We start from the raw sequence: 14,419 nt of genomic DNA, 5'->3' as shown, positions 1-14,419 counted from the left end.
TGACAATATGACGTGAGAATGACTGATCTGTATCGATGTCATGGCAGTCACGCAAGCTTGTCTGACTCGTTCTTTATCTTTTTTTTCTATATGATGCCTGAATTTTGAAGCGTTTGATGAAAACAAGGTCACCAATCTAGGTATTTTTCATTAACCTTGCCGATAATATATCTTTTAAAAGTCGCACGTAACCAGTAAAGTTGAAAAAGTTGTTTTCAGTATGCCCTATACGAACGTACAGTTCGTCGCTCTACTGCGTGCGACCGTGGTACACGTCAAGCGCAAAAGCGCGTCGACTGAGCGCGCAGGATGGGAATCCAACCAGCACAGTAAAGAAATCACGGTTCCGCAGAAGCATATAACCGTAGTTTTTTACTGGTTTTACGTACAATGTTTGGATTGTTACCGTTTGATAAGAACGATATTGCGTCAGACCCCCCCCCCCTGATGTTTACATAAGTCGACCGTGAGGTCGAACAGCGCCTAAAAAAATCAAAGTTATTAGACTCCGCGTCAGTGTTATCGGACTACACGTCATCCAATACCGAAATTTACTGCTCGGTGAAAGTCGCTAGGTAATGGACATTCCATTGAATATAGCGAAAAGAGTGCGACAGTCTCGTGACAAGTTACATATCAACCGGTAGACCGAGGAGAGCGTTCGGCACTCAATTGCCTTTTTAATTGTAACATGGACTATTTTGCTACTTTCCTGATCTGCGGTCAAAACCACGTGAGTAGCAGTGAAGAAATATACAGAAGTTTTTTTGACAATATTAGTGTCTTACGAATATGTCAAAGAAGAGATTTTGGATCAGTCAGAGTGACAGCAGCGATTAGCAGTTTGTACAATGGCAATTACTGACAATTACTAGTATTTAAAAAAGGTGATCCTGAAAGTTAACTGTTAACAAAGTAATAAGTAAAATATTAAAGTATCAGTACACGCAATGAATCTTCAAACATTGGCAATAATTAAATTCATTTAGATATATCGATCAATAGATAGATAGATAGATAGATATAGATAGATAGATAGATAGATAGATAGATAGATAGATACATAGAACCATACATACATACATACATACATACATACATACATACATACATACATACATTCATTCATACATACATACATACATACATACATACATACAAACATGCATACATACATACATACATACATACATACATACATACATACATACATACATACATACATACATACATACATACATACATACATACATACATACATACATACATACATAGGCTGGGTAGAAATACTCGTAATGTTTCCTTTGACACGTCATAAATGTTTTAGATCAAAAACGTGCACTAGTGAGATTGGTGTCCAGGGAAACCAATTTCAAACAAATAATGACAATATCATCCGAGGTAGTCGAGATCACCGATGTATAAAATATTCATAAAAAAACTACAAAATAGTGATTAGGGCGAGTTGGTTGTAGAGGCCAGAACGTGTCTGTCACATAAAATCTAGTTTCAATAAGCTCGAGAATCTAACATTGCAAATGCAAGTCACAGTCCTGCCTGTTTTGCCGGTACTGAATGAGCTGATGAAGCAGATGCGAATGGCAAAATATCCTTCTGTGCATTTTGATGATATTCTGATGGTTTAACGGCAAGTTTCAGCTTACAATATAATTGACTGATCAAGTCTTCAACGTTGAAGTCAACAGTGCCGTTCAAGTCATCGCGAAAAAAATATACACTATCATCTCTGAAAGATCTTTGTCAATCTAAAAAAAATGACACTTCATATAGTCTGCAGTCGACTGAGTTTGTGTGATAGGCATCTAATGGGGTGATATTACCGCGGTGCAATCATGTTTATGCCCTTTGAGGATCCACTAAGTATTCATTTCCAAAATGAAAAGATGTTCTCAGAAAGAAATCTCTACGCCTTGTTGCCCCGGTGATAGCCGGATGATTATTGAGCGCGCGGAACAGATTCCCTAAAATGGCGAATGAAGTGTATCGATGCGAAGATGAGTTAATTGGAGATTGATGTAGATGAGACGAGAGAAAAAAAAAGCTGCTTAGAGACTTAACAAGGATGGTAAACATCACCTGGCGAGCGGTGTCATGGAAGCATGCCTGAAAACGTTTTAGACGGACAAGACGACGTAAGACCTTCATGCAGATATCGCCGACAGATTACAAGCAATGTAAAATTGATACACATGATGTGTAAACTGATATCACCATCATCGCCGATTTATTTGAAGTAGCCAGCGAAATGCGACTAACGGCCAACTAACACTTTAAATACTAAAAGTGTTAAAAGGGATTTAACAAATCCTCCCGTGGCACAAACATTTCCAGGCGAAGATTATCGCGACCCAACATTCCTTCCATGAATTGTTTTTTTTTACTAGTAATATTAAATCTTCCAAGGAGTATTTCCCGTCTCTGCGTTTGGCTAATGCATCGTTACCTTAGGTTATCTAAGGTTGTTTTTTAATAGTGTGTGTAGTATGTATACGTGAGAAGATTCCCTTAAGGCAGTACACGCCGCGAAAAAAGAAAGACTTCAAACGTTTGCTCAAAACTTTCCTCAATGAAATTATCAACCACACTCTTACCAAACCAAGAATGAAAATCAGGGATCACCTCAAAAAATTTGGTACGAGAGAAGCAAATTACCTGACATTTATCGATATTTGACATGATTCAAAATGGCTGCCAACCCTGTGTTAACTCTATTGGCTAAAATGAAATTTCTAATTTTCGAAAAACTAGGAAGCCGAAAACTTTTCTTAGTCCAAGAGCTTTAAAATGAGCCTCCACAAGTGTTTCACCTGACAAGAATTGTGAAAATTTGAAAGTCAGAATACCTGTACCCGAGGAGCATTCTATCTTAAACTTCACTCAAAGCACCGGGCGTTTCTGATATCATATGTCGTTTTCCTAACCTCTGTGGCATTTCCATCTCCGACATTGGATACTCTCCTCATACTTTTCATCGTCTGCTCTTCGCTTGAAAACCTCGATTTTCCGCTAACTTCTGTCCTGTTAGGTACTCCCAACTGGATATTGTATTTCGACCACTGTATGGAACACAGTAACGCTGACGTTTCCTTGGCAACCTCAGTGTTGAAGGTGTAATAGTTTAGCTACGAACCCCGTACAGACTTCCTGCATATCATTTTTGCCTCGAAAAAAACCCCGAAAAACTGCAAAACTGAACAAAGAGAGACAGCTAAACGTAGAAAAGATAATCTCTTTCTGAAGTAAAAAACACCGTTATGATAGTAATTTTATATCGTTTTTTTCTGATGTTTATGATGAGTGGCTTTCTGAAGAACATGACAACTTTTCCCCACACAGACTTAGACGGGGTGGCTGAGACCAATCTCTATTGAAATTGGTCTTAGCCACCCCGTCTATTAAAATTCATGAGTTTACTTTTCTTGTTTACGTACATACCTATATCAGATGGAAATCTGAGGATTTGCGATTACATCAGGTTGACAACCCCCCACACAAGAGCAATGAATGTAAAAAGTGTGAAAGAGGCTCCCACCTAACTATCCAAAATGTTTTTGTGTCGAGTTTGTGTTTGATTCGTTTCAAAAATGTGTTCCTACATTCTTATCCGATTGTTTGTGTTAACAAAAATGTTTGTTTCGCCTCGGATATTTGTAGGAAGTTTGGGTCAGTGTGTACGGTAATGTTGTGTGGGGAAAGCTTATGGCGAGACGCAGTCAGACCTATTGTGTTACAGAGTTGATAGAGTGGCCCTTTGACGCTTGCATTTCGAAACCCGAGAGTGGTGTCTCATCAGTCGCAGTGTAGATTCTTTCCTTAGTTTGTGCTTGTGAAAAATTATTTTAATGCATTTTAGTGGTCTTGTTCTTCGAGTAGCGAGGCAAGTATATTAATGTTTGGGTCTCGTTGTGAGTTCTCGTTGGTGGTTCAGTTTGTTTGTTCTATGTTTCTTTACTTCAGTTACTTTGTTTTGAATAGTGTGTCTTTTAGAATTTTGCCGAGGTTTGTGAATTTTTAGGCAATAAGTACCACTGCGGGTTACGACTTTTATGTTTTCTTGATCAAGATACTTACAAGTATCATGATCGATGTGTTTGTTCTCGTACATTTTGTTTAATAGTTCGTGTACTTGTTTACTGTTTGTTCTGTGTCGTCACTGGCTAGTTGTGTATAATACTGGAGGGACTGTGACTTAGTGTTGCGTAATTGCCTTTCGCATTCGTGTACGCACAGTTTGGTGGAGGGACTGTGGTGTACGTAATCTTTTGTGTTGACGAAGACAAAACCCGACCCTTGTCAAAGTTTTTTATGGTAATTTGTCTACTGTTTGCAAGCTGGTTTATCGCGATTCTTGAAAGGGTATCTCTAGAAGTGCGAGTTTAGCAGCTTCAGATAGCTTTCAGGTTTTTGTAATTTTTGCTGTTCGTGGAGTCTAATTTGACTTTTCTTTGAATTGGTGTTGCTGCGATTGTTCGTGTCTCATGATGTCTCCGGTGTTTGGCTTAAATGCTAATGAAACTTTAATGTTAATTGTTTTCCAAGTCAACCATCCAAGCATTTTAAGAGGGGTGATCAAAAAGGCCAGAACAGCCAATTTTGACCAACCGGGTTCAAGAACCCGGGAAAGGTGTTTAAAGTGTGCGATAGATGTGTTTACGACATAAACATTACGAACAGTAGGATTAAGATAGGTATGAATAATCCAAAGTGCCCAGTTTCTGTGTGGGGAAAAGTTGGAATGAGGCTCGTCCTGGAAAAGGAGAACACTGATTACCGGATAAGAACAAAGTGCGTTCTTTTTATATCTGTCTGTCTCTCTGTCTATATGTCCGTCTCTCTTTCTATCTCTCTATCTGCCCGTCTGCCTGTCTCTCGCTCTCACTTGTCTATCTATGTATCTATCTATCTATCTATCTATCTATCTATCTATCTATCTATCTATCTATCTAGATAGATAGATAGATAGATAGATAGATAGATAGATAGATAGATAGATAGATAGATAGATAGATAGAGAGATAGAGAGATAGATACAGAGATACAGAGATAGACAATAAAGATGAAAATACATGGCGATGGGTAAACTTTCGGTATTATAATCATCTGATACAATGTGGATGTTTTGGTTTGATTTGAGATGTTAGAATTTACAGGGTTGTGATTGGTTATGTACATTGCAAAACGGAGACGACAGTTGGCTGTGACCAATTAGACAATACACAGCAGTTGCACATGTACGACGCCAGTTAGAATCTTCGCGATCACTATGGTAACAACTGGGATTTCGTCACTGTACTGCCACGCCATTGACTTTGATTGTTGTCTTTGAAATGGCTGTGTTTGGTTTTTATTGCCACTTTGAAATGAACCGTAACGAACTTGTCAAGTTTTTATTTGGAATCAACGACTATTTGTGCTTCGATTGTGACCGAGATAAATACGATTAGGAAATGCAATGGTTATAAGCAACTCTGATGAACCAAAATTGTCAAGTTCACATTCACGGACCTCACAAAATCAAGGTATTTTTGTTCCAGTGACGGGTACGTAATAGCATTAAGACAGAACAGACGTTTGAAATTGCAGACTTTATTGGTTCGAGGTGAAGGTTTTAACGTCAGCCCCAATAATCTCAACTGACAAACATATGTTGATTTATGTATTGTACCGTGTCCTGCTGGTTTTTTCTTCCATTTTACATTTTGGTATGATTTTTCACCACTTTGTTTGTCATTACGAGATTTTATAATATATAGAGGCTGCTGCCGACACGCAGCTAATAAAAAAAAACTGAAGGCGTTTTTAGTCCCCACGGACACCGTCCGGGGGGACTTATAGGTTTGGTCATGTCCGTGCGTGCGTGCGTCCGTCCGTGCGTCTGTGCGTCCGTCCGTTCACGCAGATATCTCTGAGATGCCTGGAGCGATTTCATTCAAACTTGGTACAAGGATTACTTCATATGTCATACAGATGCACGTCAATTTGTTTGTGATACGATCCAATATGGCCGCCAGGCGGCCATTTTATTACGATTTTTCATGTACAGAGCCATAACTCAGGCATGTTCCAACCGATTTTATTCAAAGTTGGTACAAGGACATCAACCAATGTCATAGATATGCACGTCAATTTGTTTTGTGATACGATCCAATATGGCCACCAGGCGGCCATTTTATTACGATTTTTTCATGTACAGAGCCATAACTCAGGCATGTTCCAACCGATTTTATTCAAAGTTGGTACAAGGACATCGACCAATGTCATAGCTGTGCACGTCAATTTGTTTTGTGATACGATCCAATATGGCCGCCAGGCGGCCATTTTATTATGATTTTTTCATGTACAGAGCCATTACTCAGGCATGTTTCGACCGATTTTATTCAGAGTTGGTTCAAGGACATTGACCAATGTCATAGATATGCACGTCAATTTGTTTTGTGATTCAATCCAATATGGCCGCCAGGCGGCCATTTTATTACGATTTTTTCATGTAAAGAGCCATTACTCAGGCACGTTTCAACCGATTTTATTCAAAGTTGGTACAAGTTTATTGACAAATGTCATAGCTGTGCACGGCAATTTGTTTTGTGATACGATCAAAAATGGCCGCTGTGCGGCCATTTTATTACGATTTTTCATGTACAGAGCCATAACTCAGGCATATCTCAACCGATTTTATTCAAAGTTGGTACAAGGACATTGACCTATGTCATAGCTATGCACATCAATTTGTTTTGTGATGCGATCCAATATGGCCACTGTGCGACCATTTTGTTACGATTTTTTCATGTCCTGAACCATAACTCAGACATGTATCAAGCGAATTCATTCAAAAGTATTTTTATCACAGACCTAATGAAGAGGACTCTATCCTCTCTGAGGACCTGTAATCAAAATACCCATTAACAAGTGGGGACTGTGTCATCAACGATGACTTGTTTTTTTCATTATGTGCTGCCAGTTCAATCAGAGTAAAAAACATTAACACCTTGTTCATTTTGAATTGCAAGCAGACTATTTATCAAATTCTGGCATCCTAAATATATCACAATTGATATCGGTGAGCCAGAAAAAGTCATTATCTATTACAGTCGCGCTTTGATGGATGGGCCCGTTGGTAGCCCACACTCACAGCAATTCTCGTTTCAGAGAAACTTCTCGTCAGCCAAAGTGCGTTAGGACAGCAACGACGCAAGTCTAGTGTGTTGCCGTCGTTTGTTTTCGGGTGCATGACGCGATTCGACATTTGAGATCCGTCCATCCAAGCTGGCATTCTGCCCCATCATTGACTGTTGTGATGACAGTTATGAATTATTCTTGAGTTGATGAACAAAATATTTACATGAAACGTAATAAAAGCGCTTTAAAAATTAACAAATTTATTTTTTTCCCCTTTTAACTATACAGAGGTCTCATATTTTTAAATGTCAGACACGTGGTACAAACTAATTACCCCATATATATGTACTAATCTTTTGTAAAGGGTAAATACAAATTCCAAAGAATGAACTGGTTAAAATATGTTGCCAACCCAAACACAAAAGTCCATCAACAATGAACAAAAACCCCGGGAGAATGGATAGCTCTTTCTCGGAGAGTGTAAATACATTTGCCAGGTCTAAATTCATCTTGATAAATATTGTATTACTATTTTCGTTACCGCTTCTGTATACAGGGACAGATGTTTACCACAGACTGGCTGAGCGCCATAGCACAGAGATAGTAAGATAGATCACACACACTCAGGATGTCACTGGCTGAAATATAGTGTCGCCAAGTCCTGCATATCAATTACCTTAAATGGTTTACACTTTTGAAATGTACACATTCTTGCCACGGTATTTACAACGTGTCAGCGTTAAAATTTACTTTTCATTTATCAAAGTCATGCGCGAGGTTAACCGAGATTAGCATATTTGCCAACCGCGTTGATGGACGAATCACGTTTCCATGGTGACCGGGGAACATGGCGTCGCCAGGTTTTGCACCTCACATGTACATCACTTAGTCAAGTCTTTAAGCAAACAAATGACGGGACACACATGGAAAATTCATTCGGGATTGTTGTTGCCGCTTAAAATAAATTCATGACTTAGCGATACAGACTGACGGCAAATAACGAAAGATGACAGAAAAAATTGCCCCAATGCTCATTAGAACGAAATTTTTTCATGCAGAATGAAAAAAAGGTTGCCTGAAGACAGGACTATAGGTTATGGTCACGTGATCAATCAAAAAATCAACACTTGTCCACAAGAGGCTTCAGGTTAACGTCGCCAATTACTTAGCAACGTGTTTTCGTTCAGAGACCGAAGTGTTGTCCATTCATTCTAATGAACACAACACAATGTGTCCACGTCCTGACGAATGTTTTGTCTTGATTGGTATCATTAAAGTGCGTCGGGGCACTAGAAGTGCCGTTGAATATCAAATCAAAATGTGCCACGGATGACAAGCTAATTGCTGTACCTCTCAATTGTTAAAGAGCAAAGATGCCGTTTCTCTTTTTGTCTTTTGCTAATTCAGCAAGTTATAGAACTGGAAAATGGAACAATAGCATCGCATACTTGTAACATTCTAGGCATGCAGGTTGCTGAATTCATTCATTATCGTTTGGAATTTGTGCGAATACGTACAAGGTTTGTGAATTACAGACTATGCCCAGTGTGTTTAATTGTTTTGCCACGTTCACACACGTTGCAATAAGAAAATCAGCAGATTGGTTAGCGAAAAAACCAACCGCAGAAAATATTCAAATGTAAAGATAACGTAAATATCCCCTTTTCACGTCATTATTTAATGTCCTATCTGAGACCCCCAACGGTTATCATTCGTTCACTGTAATAATAATTTCTATTGGCCTTCTATCATGAAAGGGACAAGTATTCTGGAACAAAAAAAACGGGAGCAGTTTTAGTCAGTTTTATGCAAGTTAGTTTTTTGGGGGTTTTTTTTTTGGCAAGAATCAGATTTGTTAAAATCTTTTATAGGGCTATCCTACGTGCCTCCTGTATTACCCCTATTTGTAACAATCAACCCTGTTTGTAACAAATCCTAATTTTCAAAAAAAACTTTGCCGTATTTGTTGAAATCTTAATGAAATATGCATATTTGTATGTTTGTGGGCAATTTTCGTATTTTTCCTTGTCGAAACTCATTTTTTTCTGAAACTGCTCGTTATATTAAATTTCGTTGTGCAAGTTCCTTGGCATAATAGGTCGACTAGTAAAATATAATCAAGCTGTGTAGATACATGCCAAAAGATTGTTTCGGGCAATTTTCACCAATTTCAGTAAAAAATGTCAAAAAATCTTTTTTCTGACAGAAATCATACTAACTCTATATGGGGTTAACTTTTGTTACAAATAGGGTTGATTGTTACAAATAGGGGTGACATGTCAACCCTACTTGTAACAAAACCTAATTTTCAAAAAAACTAAGCCGTATTTGTTGAAATTTCGATGAAATATGCATATTTGTATTTTTGGGAACTGCGGTCTGTCTATTTGCCTGTTTCTGTCTCTGTCTATCTGTTTCCCTTTGTCTCAATCTGTCTGTATGTTTGTCTATCTCTGTCTCTGCCGGTCTCTGTCTTTCTGTCTGTTACTCTGTCTGTCTGTCTGTCTGTCTGTCTGTCCCTAAAAGATAATCAAGTTGTGCAGATACATGCCATGGTGTTGCCTCATGTTTGTAAATTTGTACTACATAAACGTACCTGCAGCCAACATTTAGCAATGTGTGTGTGTGTGTATATAATATATATATATATATATATATATATATATATATATATATATATATATATATATATATATATATATATATATATATATATATATATATATATATACATACACAAAATTTAGGTTTCATGCATCCTGCATACATACAGAAAACTTCCGTCTGAAGATTGCAGGATGCATGAAACATAAATAACATTTATGTGTACTTGAAGTAATGTGTTATTATTTATAACGCTCTGCTTTCGAAATCGAGCACTGTAATTTTTCACGGGGACATTTCGTTACAGATAAAAATAACGACACAGATATTTTTTGTAAACAATGCGAGACTCTCTCCTTGTCCCCTGAACAAAACACCATTAACAAATGTGAGAGGAGTCTCACATTTGAGGATACCGCTCCTTAGTATCTCTAAAAGCCTCAACGGCATTCGCCAAATTTTCGGCTCTGTCGGCAGAATGTCAAAGAACAAGATATCAGAGGTGGCGGATATGTGTGCACAGAGTTCAAAGAGGGCGCTTTCATTGTTTCCGTTTGCAATAAAGCCCGTAAAAGGTGTGAAGGTAATGATACCTGAATTCTGATCATAAGGAGAGGAAAACACTGGCACATTACAAGCAATGATAGACTCACACAAGATAAAATTGGAAACTGCAAAATTGAAAATCGAACATTGCATACATAATGTAATATCCACAGGCTATATTTATTAGAAATCTGAAAGGCACATCTGAAAACGACCACACGGATACAATAGTGTCAAGAGAGAGAGAGAGAGAGAGAGAGAGAGAGAGAGAGAGAGAGAGAGAGAGAGAGAGAGAGAGAGAGAGGGGGGGGAGACAGAGAGAGACAGAGAGAGACAGAGACAGACAAACATACAGACCCATTGAGACTAAGGGAAACAGATAGACAGAGACAGAGACAGACAAATAGACAGACCGCAGACAGACAGACAGAGACGGAGAATGAGAGAGAGGTGGTTGAGGTAATTGCAATGATAAAATGTCTCTCAAGTACATCTTGGAAAGATGTTCTACTCATAGTCCAATAGTGAATTATTTGCTATTTATTTTAAGTAGATCAGTGATTAACTTTATTTTACCATTGAAATTACACGTAAAGGGGTTTGGTGGTCCAGGGTCGTGGCTGTCTGTTAACAGTCAATACGGTCATGTTCTCACAGTTAGCAGCGCTTTTTCAATCCGTTAATTTTGCGAACTTTAAGATTATGCCCTTGAGTTCGAACGTCCAGGCTTTTTATCTATACTGACCAGCAGTGTTTCTTTCAATCTCTCAATGTAGTTGTTGTACGCCGTGATGTTTATATGGTTATGCGCAGCTGCACAACACAACGGTAAGGTTATTGGCTCGATCGTCTTACTCGATGCAATGTTTGCAACTCCTACAAATACTATATGTATGTATGTATGTATGTATGTATGTATGTATGTATGTATGTATGTATGTATGTATGTATGTATGTATGTATGTATGTATGTATGTATGTATGTATGTATGTATGTATGTATGTATGTATGTATGTATGTATGTATGTATGTATGTATGTATGTATGTATGTATGTATGTATGTATGTATGTATGTATGTATGTATGTATGTATGTCTACTGAAACCCCTACTGAAATAAGAAATAAAGTAAATTATTGAAATCAATTCAACATCAAAAGTGCTTCTTTGTTTTAAATTTGAATCTTCTGATAGTCCTATTGCAGAAGCTTAAGCTACAAAAGGTAAGTATTTTCTCAGCAACAAATTGTGAATACTACATTGTTAAAAATTCAAAAATAGATCTCTGCACATGGAGTGGTTCAGAATTTTGCCAAAATCTTTCAATGTTTACACTCTTTTAACTTGAAGTTTTTTTTTAGTGTGACCTGAGTCAAATGGTAGACAACCATTAAAGATTGATAAAAGTTTGAACACATAATACAGTGTCTTATGTCACCGTAAAGAACATGTACTTTAATTCACAATTTGTTACTGAGATAATACTTACCTTTTGTAGTTTAAGCTTCTGCTATCAGACTATCAGAAGATTCAAATTAGTCGGAAAATTCAAATTTAAAACAAAGAAGCACCTTTGTTGTTGAATAGATTCCAATAATTTACTTTATTTCTTATTTCAGTAGTTTTTGTATGAAAGTTACATTCTTGTCCAAGTACAAGGGAATAATAAATATCATGTTTCTGGTAGGTAATAGTGTGCCTGACTTTAATTTAGATGTGTGTGAGTCAATAGCCATCTGGTCGTAAATACATTAATTTGCACCCCAGACTGGTGATAGTAATCTGTCTCCAGGCTTACATGCTTTTCTGTTGTTTATCCTGTACAAACAATCCAGTCATTATGTTCCTTCCTGTTAATGATATGAAAACGTATAGTGTGTGTAAAAAACATGCATACCAGGCATCGAAGTGGCAAAGCTTGCCTGTAGTAGTAGTATGTACGTGTGTATGTATGTATGTATGTATGTATGTATGTTACATACATGTTATTGAATGTACAGATGGACGGACGGATGGGTGAATGGATGTATGTGCTCACTTACTGTGGTGAATGCGTGCGCAAATCTATATACGCGTGCGAATGAACCTCAGTGTAACGCGTACATCGGCCGCTCATTAAAAGTGTTAATAAAGTGTAAATAAATAAATATTGCCACTTTGTTGCGGACATTTTTTGTTGCTTGGCAAAATTTGATGTAGATATTCACACCTGTGTCTTCTCCTTTAGGGTTATATGGTAGTAGCAAGTATATCACGGGATGTCCCGGTGAAATAAAAAATACCACGCTGCCTGGTCAGAACTATGCTACGGTGTCTTGGGAAGCTCCAACATCAAATAGCCCTGATGTCGTGGTCAGCTCAGCCTCCTACCCAGACCACCTAGGTCAATTTGAGATAGGGGTCACGGAGGTCACTTACACCGCCGAAGAAGGACAGAACGATCCGTTGGATACGTGCGTGTTCAACGTTGTCATCAAAGGTGAGCCCATCAATGTCTCATATATCTTCGTCATCTTTGCGGAATAAAATCGTAAATTACTTGATAAAAGTGTCACCAAATCAAGGTTAAGTTGCAACTGCTGATTGTGCAAGAGGTATTGGCCAATATGGAGGGCTTGCAGTAACGTGTGTATAGTGTTTGTTACGTATATTTGCTGTATTTGGCTGACAGATATTCACAAAAAACATTGGGCAAATATTTCCCCTCGTTCGCGACAGGTTCTTTTTTCTCTGTACCACAGAACACGGATAATATATCAAGGAATGTATGATCCGGAATCATCTTTTGCACATGTTGAAAAAAAATAGTTACAAAACATTGACTTTGACCTCGATGTGACGGTTAAATTGGGAACGATATCGTTAAGAACTCAAAACGAGGGGTGTTCTCAGTGAGAGATAAATAGAGAGAGAAAGAGAGAAGCAGACAGATAAGCAGAGATAGATAATAATAGACAGTGCCATGGAGACAGAAAACGGCAAAAGCTGATGCAAACAGACAGAGACTAGGGTACAATCACTGTAGACAGAGACAGAGAGATAGGGTATTGCACACAGACTATAACAGACACGATAAATTTACAGCTATACAGAATAAGAAATAGAAAGACGCGTATAAACAAAAAGGTACCTCTTAAATTTTAATGATGTTCAAACTAAAGGTAAATAAAGGTTAAAATAGAGAATTTTCGTCGCTTTCCCATTTTTACCGAAGTGGACAGAGCATACACAACGTTTATTCTAATTCGAGTTTAATTCTAGCCTTTTTTCGTTACTAGTCAAGGGATGTTTTGTCAACAGTAGTCCAAGTTTTATATTGTTTAGCATCTTCAGTTTATCCTTCGAGATGCCACTCCCCTCAGAAACAACTGATATTGTGTCCATTTTCCCCTTTTCAGATATTGAGCCACCCGTGATATCAAACTGCCCTCTCAACATGACTTGCTACGCAAGTACTGGGGACGCATTTGGCGAACTACGGGTTGAGTGGGCAGACGTTTCAGCGTCTGATAATTCCAAAAACGTAACCGTGGTAGAATCTAACCAATCAGGTGATTTGTTTCCCGTGGGCAATCATTTGATAAACATAACGGCCATAGATGGATCCGGTAACAAGGCGCACTGCGTTTTCATGGTTTCCGTCAAAGGTGAGTTATTCAGCCTGAGATTTTACTATTATATCTCGATAAGAGGGGGAGGGTGTCAAAATCCCGGAATAAATATGCAGAAATGTTGCTAAAAATTGCCTATGTGTTCGAAAAAAAAAATCGTCTTAAGGTAGAAGGTTTGGAAGGATGGTTTTATGATGCATTCTAAAACCCACTCTCCAAGTTTTGGATACGAAACATTCCTTAACGGCATCCTGACCACCCCTTTTAAAATTCTATCGGTCCACTCCTAAAGACAAACTTTTTCTCCACTCTATTTCAACTACATTTTTGTAGTAGGGGTTTCCATGGCGACATGCTACTTCGCTACCGAGGTTAAATTATTGCGGTTCTGAGAAAGAGACTTGAGTTCTCTTGCAATCGGAAGCCGTCGCTAATTACTGGCTGTCTTCGAACTGTGTCCAGCAGATATTTTCTGAAAATTCCCCACAAGGGGAAAGATGGTAATTTGCAAGTCGAGTAA

At 38.1% G+C, this 14,419-nt stretch overlaps 1 protein-coding gene across 1 annotated transcript in view; it reads left to right on the top strand.

The window, feature by feature from the left end:
* The window catches only part of LOC139129631 (adhesion G protein-coupled receptor L4-like), a 61,064-nt gene that overhangs the window by 3,581 nt on the left and 43,064 nt on the right, over positions 1–14,419 (top strand). The window contains exons 2-4 of the mRNA XM_070695292.1: positions 11,064–11,115; positions 12,516–12,767; positions 13,687–13,935. Of these exons, the coding sequence (XP_070551393.1) occupies positions 11,064–11,115; positions 12,516–12,767; positions 13,687–13,935 (553 nt within the window). The remainder of the gene's footprint in view (positions 1–11,063; positions 11,116–12,515; positions 12,768–13,686; positions 13,936–14,419) is intronic.

Source organism: Ptychodera flava, chromosome 3 (assembly GCF_041260155.1).
Source record: "Ptychodera flava strain L36383 chromosome 3, AS_Pfla_20210202, whole genome shotgun sequence".
Classification (NCBI taxonomy): Eukaryota; Metazoa; Hemichordata; class Enteropneusta; family Ptychoderidae; genus Ptychodera; species Ptychodera flava.
Note: the sequence above shows the minus strand (reverse complement) of the source record. Positions and strands in the feature narration are given on the sequence as shown.